At 40.3% G+C, this 13,751-nt stretch overlaps 1 protein-coding gene across 1 annotated transcript in view; it reads left to right on the top strand.

Annotated features, from left to right (window-relative positions):
* The window catches only part of PHLPP1 (PH domain and leucine rich repeat protein phosphatase 1), a 261,580-nt gene that overhangs the window by 168,890 nt on the left and 78,939 nt on the right, over positions 1-13,751 (top strand). The window contains 2 exon segments of the mRNA XM_032152107.2: positions 12,695-12,841; positions 13,468-13,698. Coding sequence (XP_032007998.1) covers positions 12,695-12,841; positions 13,468-13,698 — 378 coding nt within the window.

Raw genomic sequence — 13,751 nt, 5'->3', positions numbered from 1 at the left:
GATTACAGGCGTGAGCCACCGCGCCCGGCCATTCACTTAACTATTGTTTCTAAAGAGCAAGTATATTCAATACACATTTTTAAAAGTACTTTGATACACTTCCCAAGATTATTTCTTCTAAAGATCAAAAAGAAAAGTTACTCTGTCAAACTTTTTTAATGGTCTCAAAACCACAAGATGTGCTCTTAAGAACAACAACGTGTGCTTGGTTTTATAAATTCTTTTGGAAAAAAGTAAAGAGAAGCAAAGTTTAAGTGTAACTCGTTTTTACCCAAGCTTTTCTATTTTATTGGAAAAGCATTAAGCTTTCTCTTTTTGTTCTCCCTTCCCCTAGTATATAAAATTTATTTAAATTGAATGGATAAGGTTGATGTTATCTATTTATGTATTTATTTATTTTTGAGAGAGCAAGACCACATCTCAAAAAAATAAATAAAAAAAGAAACAATGACTTATTTAATAAATGTTGGTAACATAGCTAGCTACCAGAAAGAAAATAGTTGGCCGTCCAGCTAACATTTCTTGTAAAACATGTCAGGTGGAATTAGGATCCAAATGTAAAAAATAAAATATATATACATGTTAGAAGGAAATGTTAAGAGAACATCTGTACCACTTTGGGTGGAGTGAGAGGACCTTCTTGAGCAAAATTAAAAACAGAGATCCCATAAAGGAAGAGATTGCCAAATATGAGCAAATAAAAATTAAATATTAGTGTGTGGCAAAAGTCACCATGAACAGAGTGGGAAACACCAGACAGCAGGCTGGGAGGGCGTGTTTGTAGCATTTGACAGTACACGGCAGGTGGTATTTAGGGAATGCCTGCAAACTAAGTGGCAGGTGAATAGTCCATTAGAAAAATGGGCAAAGGAATGAATGTGTATCTCAAAGAAGATTTGCAATTACCATTTTCTTCTTTGCAAAAAACAGCTCAACTTTACTGCAAAATAAAAATTGAAATGACCTATGTAATTTTTGCCCATTAGATTGGCAACAGTTGAAAAGATACTAACATTAAATGCTAGGATGGGGAAAGGGACCCTCTCTTACATGGCTGAATGGGAGTATGAATTTCTGTAACTTTTTTTTGTAGTTTCATAGTACATATTTAAACTGTACATACTCTTGGGGCCATCAGCTATACTTTTAAAAGTATAGGTTCACAGTCCCTTATTAAAACTCTTGAGGACAATTGTGTTTTCAGATTAAATGGAGATAACATGGTGCATATACTGTACATCATGTAACACCTCCAGCAGGGTTTGAGAGAGCACCCCATAAGTAGACACATTCATATTTCTAGAGAGATCAAATGAATATTCACATCAGTTCAGATCAGCTTTTGCCACCATGTGAGTCAATTAAAAATCTTTGAATTTTCAGAGTCTGTTGGATTTCAGAATTAAGGATAAGGCCTATTAGGCACGTGTAAGTACTGTAAAGTAAAATCATTAATGCACAACCAGATACATGAGTGGATGTTTCTTGCAGAATTGTAACAGCAGAAAAACTGAGAGTACTCCTAATGTCAATCAGTGGAGGAATGGAATACATTATGGTACATTTGTAGTCTGTGTATTATGCAGCTGTCAAAAAGATTGAGTTAGGTTTTTATGTACTCACTCAGTAAGATGATTTGTTTGTATTGGGTGAGTAAACAATTTGTAGAAAAAATATATGTGGTATAATCTGATTCAAAAAAATGTAGAGGGGGCTATCTCTTATTTATGCAGCTGTAAGGAGGAAAAGCTTTGGAAGGATATAAACCAAACTATTGACACTGCTTATCTCAGGAGGGTAGGATTTGAAATGAAGTGGAGAGACTGTTAACTTTTTCTTTGTGTGCTTCTATAGTTTGACTCACTTTGTTAAAATGAGCATTATTGTTTTGGTAATCAAATAAAATCTTTCTCTTAAAAGAAAATACAGTGAGTCTTACAGAGCACCTACAGCCTGGCAACTGCCCACTAAGGCAGAGCCACTCAAAGCCATTAGGGATCCTGCTTTTCACAATTGATGCAAAGTAGGGGGCAGGCCCAGAGCAATGCTTACAAGTCCAGCCGTTGAACAGCTCCTTCATTACTTAATACCGAAGCCTAATAATTTCCAAAGTGAGCTAGCATGTGCCCCACAGAGGAAAAAACAAGTTAAACACGGGCTGTTACTGTGAAACGGAAATTTATTTACCTAGGGAGTCTTTTTAATTGACCCACTTGTGGTGAATAATATTGATTTCTCTCTATTAGAATCATTGACTAAAACAAGTGTGGTTTTCTCTTCCTGGGTGTTACTTGTGACACCCATTTTGAGCACATTTAGAATAGGTTTAAAAGTACAACTGCTTCCATCATACTGTTATTTTAGTCAAGTTTTCAAGTGTATATGTCCCTAGTTCCTGGAAGAAAAATTACTCAAGACTTAGATATATGTAAAGCTAATTAATATTATGTCTCCAAATAGTCATCATGCTGTTTATTTGGTTTTATTTCCTAAATATGTACAAGCATATATAGCCATTCCCTGTAACTCACATGCAAAAATAGCTTTGTACATACATTTTTGAATATAGATTGAATAAATGTTAAGAAAATGAAAAAGATTAAGCACATCTTATGACAAAACAAGCCCAGAAGGAGGAAGTATGTGAGGATTGGTAACATTTGTGTAAATTTGTTTCTTTCTTTCAACTTTGATACTGTAAAACATTGGCTTTTTTTTTTCTTTCCTGCTCTTGGATAAAAATGGCTCCACTTCATTTTCTAATGAGCATTGACTCCCAACTAGTTTTTTAGAGGCCAGAATCAAATAAGCTTGTTGAACCATGGTTTACTTGTTTTAAAAACCTTTATATTGACTGGGCGTGGTGGCTCATGCCTGTAATCCCAGCACTTTGGGAGGCTGAGGTGGGTGGATCACAAGGTCAGAAGTTCGAGACCAGCCTGGCCAATATGGTGAAACCCTGTCTCTACTAAAAATACAAAAATTAGCCAGGTGTGTAGTGGCAGGCGCCTGTAGTCCCAGCTGCTCGGGAGGCTGAGGCAGAAGAATCGCTTGAACCTGGGAGGCGGAGGTTGCAGTGAGCTGAGATAGCACCACTGCACTCCAGCATGGGTGACAGAGTAAGACTCCATCTCAAAAACAAAACAAAACAAAAACTTTATATTTACCTAATAAAGGTATGGAAGTTGGATGCATGAATTTAGTGCATTTAAACTTTTCTGATTAATTTAAGAAACTAAACACTCTTCCCTTTTATAGAGTTAAATAATTTGCTTAAGGGAGTAGCTTGGAAGATTACACCTCAAAATTTAGTACAATCTTGGAAGATTACACCTCCAAATTAGGCAACATGGTCTACTGTTGTCTAGATTAAAAGGGAAACTAAGAAAATACAGGGACGGAACTGATTGCTCTATTCTCTTGATAGCAGTTTGAAGGTGTGTGCTGTTCTGGCTCTGCCATTGATTAGTCATGGCTGTGAAGCTGGAGAAAGGAAGGAAAAGGTAGGAACACTAGTAGATCACATCCCTAGATAGTTTAGCACATTTTATGTCTAAATGTACAATGTCATTATTACCGTACTTTCATTTTATAATGTAAATATGTTAGGAGGTGCAAATTAAAGCAGTGTTAGTAATTTAATAGTGATAGTATCAGCTTAATTCTACCATCCCTTCCCTGTCCCCACTTTGACCTTCTGTCACTTGAGGGCCCCACCCTGGGCAAACAGTCATGCACATTGTTTGTTTAATTTATTTATTTTAGAGACAGGGTCTTGCTCTATGGCCCAGGCTGGAGCACAGTGGCACCATCAGAGCTCATTATTGCCTCAAGCTCCTGGGCTCAAGTGATCCAACCGAGTAGCTAGGACTACAGGTGCACACCACCACACCCAGCTAATTTAATTTTTTTTTTTAGTAGAGATGGGATCTTGCTATGTTGCCCACTCTGGTCTCGAGCTCCTGGCCTCAAGTGGTCCTCCTGCCTCAGCTTCGCAAAGTGCTGGGGTTACAGGTGTTAGTCATGGCACCAGCCTTTGCACTTTGTTATAGGGCACTTAGGATACCTAGTTTGAAAGAGACTTCAGGTTTGTTTGCAAACATACTACAATTATAGTTTTCTGTCTCTGTAGATTATCAAGCATATTTAGTTGATTGTGCTTTTCTGTGACACTTGGTATCAGTAACTAAAAGTGTGCCTTTGGAATAAGTCAGACCTGAGTGATGCTCATTGCTGTTTGCTAAATATAATACTGTGACTGAAATAACTTCATTTTAATAATTAAGATTACTCTTGATTGTGTGCTGCATAAATGTTAGCTTCCTTTCTGTAGTGTGAACTCTGTATTGTAGAACAAACAAACATGAGTTATATTTCTTTCTTTAAAACATTCTGCTTGTCCTGGAAAATGAAGTCAATCTTTTCAGGTTGTTGAGTAGTTTGGGAGCACTGAGCTGTGCTTGAATTGGTTTGAAAGTAAATATAGTGTTTAGAATATTCACTGTCCTCCATTACTCATACTGCTACTCTTGGTAGGGGAAAATGAGAATGAAAAGATAGTGCTTTCCTGAGGCCATTCTTTAACCTGTGGCTTAGAATTATGAGTGATAGATATTTATTTATATTAAACTCTTTAATAAGGTTTAATAAAAGAGGAGGAGGAGAGATGAAAAGTAGTAATGATGTCGAAAGGCAGTAGATTCATAATTGCATGCAGTAGTCATACAGTTTCTCTGGGCCTGTTTTTTTTTTTTTTTTTTGTCTATGAGCTTGGAAAATTAAAGAAGATGACGTCAAAGGCCCCTTCTATTCTCATTTTTCGGTAGCACATGAGAAAAAAGAAAGATATATCCACTGCTTTAGTCTGTTTGGGCTGCTATATCAATTTACCTTAAAATGGATAGTTTATAAACAACAGAAATTTATTTCAGTTCTAGAGGCTGTGAAGTCCAGGATCAAGGCACCAGCAGGTTTGGTGTCTGGTGAGGACTCATATTCTGTGCTTCAAGGGTGCAGCTTTCTCCTTTCGTCCTCATGTGGCTGAAGGGGCAAGGCAGCTCCCTTCAATTTATTTTACAGGGGCACTAATCCCAATTGTAAGGACAGACCCTCATGACCCAATTACCTCCTAAAGACCCTACCTCTTATCACATTGGGGATTAAGTTTCAACATGGGAATTTTGTTTTTTTGTTTTTATTTTTATTTTCTTTTTTCTTTTTTTAGATAGAGTCTCACTGTATTGCCTAGGCTGGAGTGCTGTGGCATAGTCACAGCTCACTGCAGCCTCAACCTTCTAGGTTCAAGCCGTCCTTCCACCTCAGCTTCCCAAGTAGCTGGGACCACAGGCACATACCATCCTGCCTGGCTAATTTTATTTTACTTTTTGTAGCGATGGGATCTCCCCATGTTGCCCAGGCTAGTCTTGGACTCCTGGGCTCAAACAGTCCTCCTCCTTTTGTTTGCCTCCCCAAATGCTGGGATGACCGGCATGATGTTTTTTAAAAGCCACAGGTTTCTTGTCATTTTAAAGCATCAAGTAGAATTGTCCCTGGCTATGATTATCATCTGACAACTGTAGTTAGTACAATCAGCATTAAAATATTTTTTAGTAATCTTAAAATCTGTGATGCTCTGATTCTCTTCCACTTATCTACGTTGAACAGCTATGAAGAAATATCTGTAGCCTCATTGAATGCAACGGTAGCACTGAAATATTAGTTTAAAATAGAATTATTTAAAATATTTCACAAAATGTGTGTGTGTGTGTGTGTGTATTTTTTTTTCTTTCTAAAACCAGTCAATTTTATCTTGGAATCTGGGTCTGTGTGCATTTCATTATTTATCTGGCTTACCTGGCCAAGCGTGGTCACTCACACCTGTAATCCCAGTACTTTGGGAGGCTGAGGCAGGTAGACTGCTTGAGCTCAGACCCTTGAGGCTAGCCTGGGCAACATGGAGAAATCCTGTCTTTACCAAAAATACAAAAATTAGCTGGACGTGGTGGTGCACACCTGTGTTCCCAGCTACTTGCGAGGCTGAGGTGGGATTGCTGGATCCTGGGAAGTCAAGACTGCAGTGAGCCGCTATGAACCACTGCACTCCAACCTAGCTGACACAGTGGACCCTGTCTCAAAATAATGAATGAATTAATTAATAAAAATATCTGGGCCGGGCGCGGTGGCTCACGCTTGTAATCCCAGCACTTTGGGAGGCCGAGGCGGGTGGATCACGAGGTCAGGAGATCAAGACCACGGTGAAACCCCGTCTCTACTAAAAATACAAAAAATTAGCCGGGCGTGGTGGCGGGCGCCTGTAGTCCCAGCTACTCGGAGAGGCTGAGGCAGGAGAATGGCGTGAACCCGGGAGGCGGAGCTTGCAGTGAGCCGAGATTGCGCCACTGCACTCCAGCCTGGGCGACAGAGTGAGACTCTGTCTCAAAAAAAAAAAAAAAAAAAAATATCTGGCTTACCTATTATGGCAAAGCTGAAAGTCTTATATTTTGTTAGAGACAGAGATTTCTAGACTTTTCCTCCATACCAGGGTGCTGTCACCTGGATGTCTCCTTTGCATTCTTTTTAAATGAAGGTAAAGTGAAGAAAGGTCATCCATTCACCCTTTTGATCTCTTGTCTCTCATAACTTAAACATTGCTTCCAAGTATGTGTTTCACTCATTCCAAATACTCGAGGAAAGTGAATTCTCTGTGGACCTCCCCTCTATCTTTCTCTGAAACGGTATTTGGATCTGCAAATGTCCTATAATCTGACTGCTTTCCACATCTAGAAAGGAAAAGTGGAACTCTAGGAAGGCTAAGGGTTAGTTACCACAACAAATGTGTTTTAATGTTGGTTGATACGTTCTGATCAAGAACTTAAATTCTCAGAAACAATCCATGCTTTATTTGATAAGTCTCTGCTGAATACCATGTCCTTCTCTGGGAAGAGTTTGGGGGATTGGCTGCACAGGGAGGAATGCAAAGGGGGTGGGGAATGTAGTGAGAAGGAGCAAGACTTTGAGGATACTTTTAAGTCAGAATCAGCTCTTAAAATTTATAGGACTAGGGTACGAGTATAAATGGAGAGCCACATACCAGATATCTGAATATGTAAGTTATAACCAAGCTAAGAAACTGTTAAGTAAGATATGTTATCTCCCTCTACCTTGTCAAATATAAAATAATGTCCTGGAAGCACAGATTCCAATATAGAATCCTCAGACTCACTGGGATTCTGCACTGAATATGATAACATGGGCAGAGCTGGGCCAGGGACCCCACCTCTTCTCTTTCCCCCTCCAGCTCCGTTCCTCACCATACCAGGGGTGTGGACACTGCAGCCCATATGTCCAAGCTCTGCCCATGCTAGGGCACATGGGTGCACACACTGGTGGGTAGGAGGATGAACCCAGGGAAGAACCGACACAAGCTCTGGAGGCAAGGTTGGTGTGCAGGGTAAGGAATTCCAGTCTCCTGCTTACTCTTAGTATGGAGAAGGCACTTCTCCAATGGCAGTATAATAGGAGCTGCATGTAATTTCAATAATATATTCTTATTTAAGCCAATATATCAGTTGTTATCAGTTCTAAAAAGTTAATGAGATAGTTTACATTCTTCTTTTTTGTACTCAGTCTTTGAAATCTACCCTATATTTTGTATTTCAAGAACATTTTCGTTAGGACTAGTCCCATTTCAGGTGCTCAGTGCTACCTGGCACTTGTGGTATTATACTGGACCTCGCAGCTGTAGGGAAAGGGTGCCCCCGACTCCTTGTTCTGTAGGGGCACTTGGCGCCTAGTGCTGAGGGCAGTTCTCTTTACATAAAGCTAGTAGTGTTTTCTCATTTAGCTGATGCAGAGAATGGTTGTATCTCTTTCTCTTTATAATTAGAGGTGGGGGTCATTACCACTTTCACAATGTTCGTATATACATAAAATGAATGGGAGATACTTGTTAAGAGGTTTTTTTTTCTTTTCCATATATTTTATTTATTTATTTTGTTTTGAGACGGAGTCTTGCTTTTTCACCCAGGCTGGAGTGCAGTGGCATGATCTCAGCTCACTGCAACCTCTGCCTCCCTGGTTCAAGTGATTCTCCTGCCTCAGCCTGCCGAGTAGGTGGACTACAGGCACCCGCCACCACACTCGGCTAATTTTTATATTTTTAGTGGAGATGGGGTCTCACCATTTTGGCCAGGCTGGTCTCGAAGTGTTGACCTCAGGTGATCCACCCTCCTCAGCCTCCCAAAGTGCTGGGATTACAGGCGTGAGCCACTCTTCTGAGCCTTCTTTTCCATTTAAAACTTGTTAACTGCATTTTCCTCATTCAGCATGTTGCTGCTTTCCTTTATCCTCAGGAGTGATATCATCCTAGTAAATTTGTTTGCACAAATGAATTAAACACCCCCCCGCCACATTATTGACCTATACTTTTCCAAAAGCCAATGCTTTCATTTCTCATCTTGAGTAATTACTAGCTCTGCAATCTTTCTGTTCCCCAGTTTTGAAAAGTTCGCATGCTCTATTATGTTGGATAATGTCTAGTGGATTTTTTTTCTTCCTAGAGGAACTTTTTTTTAAGTTAATTTAATTGGATGCAAATTTTAAAACTGGCCGATTCTCTCAAATGAGGAAAAATATCTAGAAAGTGGAATGCTATTTTTGTTTGGACTAGAGCAGCAGTTTCATCTGTGATGCCTAAGATAAACATTTTATATCAGATAGAGTTGCCAGATTTAGGTTAGCGGGTAGGGGAGGAAGCACCAGTTAAATTTGAATTTCATATAAACATTGAATAACTTTTTGCAGTGTAAGTGTGCCCCATGATGCAAATTTTGGGACATACTATTAAAAATATTTATTGTTTATCTGAAATTTAAATTTAACTGGATGTACTGTGTTTTATATGGCAATCTTATTTCAGGACTCCTTTGCTCTCTAAAATATTGAGGACCTTAAGCAACATTTATTTATGTCAATTACATATATCGATATTTGCTGAATTATAAATTTAAACTAAGAAATATAGGCTGGGTGCAGTGGCTCACGCCTGTAATCCCAGCAGTTTGGGAGGCCAAGGTGGGTGGATCACCTGAGGTCAGGAGTTCGAGACCAGCCTGGCCAACATAGTGAAACCCTGTTCTCTACTAAAAATACAAAAATTAGCCAAACGTGGTTCTGGGCACCTGTAATCCCAGCTATTTGGGAGGCTGAGGCAGGAGAATTGCAACCCAGGAGGTGGAGGTTGCAGTGAGCCGAGATCGCGCCACTGCACTCCAGCCTAGATGACAGAGCTAGACTCCGTCTCAAAAAAAGAAAAGAAATATTTTAGGGTAGGCACGATGACTCATGCCTTTAGTTCTAACACTTTGGGAGGCCAAGACGGGCAGATCGCTTGAGCCCAGGAGTTCAGGACCAGCCTGGGCAAAATGGCAAAACTTCGTCTCTACAAAAAAAAAAAAAAAAAAAAAATTAGCTGGGTTTGGTGGTGCGTGCATGTAGTCCCAGCTACTCAGGAGGCTGAGGTGGGAGGATCACCTGAGCCCAGGAGGTTGAGGCTGCAGTGACCCATGATCCCACCACTGCATTCCAACCTTGTCGATAGAGACCCTTTCTCAAAAAAAAAAAAAAAATAAATAAATAAATATTTTAATGTATATTAATTCATTTAGACAGTAGTAAACCATATTAACATAAATGACTTTTAGTAACTTTTTAAATGCAAAAACAGTTTTTCAAAACAAAAATGGTAAGAAGAGTGTCATTGTTTTCTTTTCATTTTCTTTTCTTTTTTTTTTTTTTTTACGGTGTTTTGCTCCTGTCACCCAGGCTGGAATGCAATGGCAGTATCTTGGCTCACTGTGACCTCTGCCTCCCAGGTTCAAGCAATTCTCCTGCCTCAGCCTCCTGAGTAGCTGGGACTATAGGCGCGCACCACCACGCCCAGCTAATTTTTGTATTTTTAGTAGAGACAGGGTTTCACCATGCTGGCCAGGCTGGTCTCAAACTCCTGACCTCAAGTGATCCACCTGCCTCAGCCTCCCAAAGTGCTGGGATTACAGGTGTGAGCCACCACGCCCAGCCAGAGTGTCATTGTTTTCTATTTTGGCGAATCTTTTAATATCTGGCTGGATTCTCATATCTCTTTCTGTATTCCATCAGGTGTGCTATTACAAAAGCAGGTACTGTCTGGAACTCTCCACTGAAATATGAGAGTGACAGTTAGGTATGCAGAAGAAAGTGGCACAAAGCAAGTAACATCTTAGTATTGTTATAAAAATAGTTTGACCAGCCAGGCGCGGTGGCTCACGCCTGTAATCCCAGCACTTTGGGAGGCTGAGGTGGGCGGATCACGAGGTCAGGAGATGGAGACCATCCTGGCCAACATGGTGAAACCCCGTCTCTACTAAAAATACAAAAAATTAGCCAGGCATGGTGGTGGGTGCCTGTAGTCCCACCTACTCGGGAGGCTGAGGCAGGAGAACGGCGTGAACCCAGGAGGCGGAGCTTGCAGTGAGCCGAGATCGCACCACTGCACTCCAGCCTGGGCGACAGAACGAGACCCTGTCTCAAAAAAAAAAAGTTTGACCATGTGGATCTTCTGAAAGGGTCTCAGGTACCTCTTCTGGGGTCCCCCAAGCATGCTTTTAGAATCACTGGACTAGGAATAAGAGACTGTAATTCTAGCTTGTGTTTTGCAGTGATTATAAATAATCAGAATGGAGGATAGGCTTTTTTTTTTTTTTTTTTTTTGAGACAGAGTCTCGCTCTATCGCCCAGGCTGGAGTGCAGAGGCGTGATCTCGGCTCACCACAACCTCTGTCTCCCAGGTTCGAGCAATTCTTCTGCCTCAGCCTCCAGCATAGCTCGGACTACAGGTGCCCGCCAACATGGCTGGCTAATTTTTTTTTGTATTTTTAGTAGAGACGAAGTTTCATCATGTTGGCCAGGCTGGTCTTGAACTCCTGATCTCAGGTCATCCGCCCACCTCAGCCTCCCAAAGTGCCGGGATTACAGGCATGAGCCACTGCACCTGGCTGAGGATAAGCATTCTTTAAGAAGACCTAATGGCGCTAATATAAAACAGTTTAAAAACGATTATTCAGATTTAGGAATAATTCTTTCCTAAGTGATTTTTTTTTTAATTTAAAATACAATTAGGTCTATTATACTCAGCCATCCAAGTAAACAGGTATTATTTAAAAATCAAGGTAACACTCAACCTGTCAAATAGGTACATGCTCAGCTTTCCATTTAGAATCAACTTTTATTTAACTATTGAGAATACAGCTTAACATATACTGATTGGGTTGAATTGTGTTTATTTTTAGAGTGTGTGTGTCTCTTCTAGGCAGAGTGCATATTGTCTAGTATTAGATGTGGGCGGTTTTTAAAGGAGTTAGCATAACGCAGTCACTGATCTGATTCTTATCTCGTTTAGAGATGGTGTAGAGGTCGTTGATAGGCCAAATGTAAGAGTGCACAGAGAAGTAGAAAATTAAAGATAGCTTCTTTAATTGCTTAAGTTGCTTGGGCAACTGTGAAAATGAAAGGGCTATTAACAAAAATAGAGGACAAAGAAGTGCCAGTTTGGAATAAAGATGGTAAGTTCAGTTTGGGGCTGGAAATGTGGGGTAGCTCAGGAGAGGAGCCAGCATGTGATAGGACTGAGATAATTGTTCACGTAGGAGTCAAAACATTTCCAAGGAAAACAGTGTAGAGACAGCATGAAACTGATTTAAAAAACCTATCTATGAAGATTACTTCAATTTGGGTTGGGGAAGAAAAGATGAAGAAAAGGAAGGTAATATGGGAGAAGAAGGCTTAAGAGAGCTAAGAAGAAGGGTGTGCGGCCAGCAGCATCAATCAAGTACTGAGAGCGACGAATGATAATTGGTTCTTTTTTGAGACAGAGTCTCACTCTGTTTCCCAGGCTACATTCCAGGAGTGCAATCTCAGCTCACTGCAGCCTCCACCTCCCAGGTTCAAGTGATTCTTGTGCCTCAGCCTTCCGAGTAGCTGGGATTACAGGCGTGCACCACCATGCCTGGCTAATTTTTTGTGTTTTTGGTAGAGACGGGGTTTCACTATGTTGGCCAGGCTGGTCCCGAACTTCTGGCCTCAAGTGATCCACTCATCTCGGCTTCCAAGTGCTAGGATTACAGGCCTGAGCCACCAGGCCCAGCTGATAATTGGTTCTTAAATTTGGAACTGCAAAGTCCTGGTTACCTTAGAGAGAGTATTGTTTTGATAAGTTTTTATTATTTCAGTTTTGGGTTTGAGAAACATGAAACAGAAGTTTTTGACTTGTCTGGAACAGCACCGACTCCAGAAGGGCTAACGCCAGCTCTGCCTGGTCCCTTTCCTCCTTCACTGGGGCCATTTACACTGTGTTAATTAAGCTAATTGAGATACTGCTGAAAAACTTACTCCAGCAGAATTCACTTCCTGAAATATTCAACCTTATTTTAGAGGGAAAAGTTTGTTTTTAGATAGAATGTTTACATTTTAGGTAAAACACTGGCCTTAGAGTCAGCAGATGTGCATTCCAGTGCTGCTGCTCCTTAACCTCTCTGGGGCCCCCATTTCCTCTTCAGTTGAATTTGGGAGTTGGGCTAGATTATCTCTTAGGCTATGCTAAAATTATGATGTTAATGACATTTGTCTCTTTTTTCCCTTTTGTTTTGCTTTACTGTAATAGGTTCACCAAGTTGAAGAGTCTTAACCTTTCCAATAATCATTTAGGGGACTTCCCACTAGCAGTCTGCAGTATTCCAACCCTGGCAGAGCTGAACGTGTCCTGCAATGCCCTGCGATCAGTCCCGGCAGCCGTTGGAGTGATGCACAAGTGTGTACTTCAAACCCCACTGGCGGGTATATCCGGAAGCCCCAGGGAAGCTGCACTGGGGGTGTGGCACATGAGATTAGTTAACTTGTTATGTTGGTCATGTAAGTCTTGGCCCCAAATCAAGAGATCAGGGACTGTGTAGTCCGTATGGAGTTCATGTGTTGGATTTGTACTCCTTACGGTCTTGTAAAAAAAAAATTAAATATTCTTGTTTAGAACTGAAGATCCCTACAGATGAGTATGTCTAAACATAGAATGTGGGTTATGTTCTCATTTTTCTGAGTTATATTGAATTCTAAGACTTAGAAATTAATTTTAAGAAATAACAAGGAAAGCCCAAAGGATATCTGAATCAATTCATATCACAGTTAGCTCACGTTGCTCCCATTTAAGCCTATTCAAATTGGGAAAACTAGTCATAATTTTTGTTTTCAATAAAAGATTAGGATGCTTATCTCAGATTATTTCTCTTTGGTCCATTATTGCCTCAGGCCCTGCCCTTAGGCATTTTGCGAAGAGTAATACATTTTCTGGTAACACGATCTACACTTATGGAACTTGTATGTTGATAATAAAGATGTAAAATTTATACATTCTCTTTGTAATTCTTATGTTTTCTCTAATAGCTTACAGACATTTTTGTTGGATGGAAACTTTCTCCAATCCCTTCCTGCTGAGTTGGAGAACATGAAGCAGCTTAGTTATCTGGGTCTTTCTTTCAATGAATTTACTGACATTCCTGAAGTATTGGAGAAATTGACTGCTGTGGATAAACTTTGTATGTCCGGAAACTGTATGGAGACCCTTAGGCTACAGGCTTTAAGAAAAATGCCTCACATTAAACATGTGGATCTAAGGTAACCATTTTTGAGAAATAGATCTCATTTGAGTGGTTGGCGTATATTGCAGG

This window comes from Hylobates moloch, unplaced genomic scaffold, assembly GCF_009828535.3.
Source record: "Hylobates moloch isolate HMO894 unplaced genomic scaffold, HMol_V3 SCAFFOLD_5, whole genome shotgun sequence".
Taxonomy (NCBI): Eukaryota; Metazoa; Chordata; class Mammalia; order Primates; family Hylobatidae; genus Hylobates; species Hylobates moloch.
The sequence above is the reverse complement of the archived record's forward strand: the minus strand, read 5'-3'. Positions and strand labels throughout refer to the sequence as shown.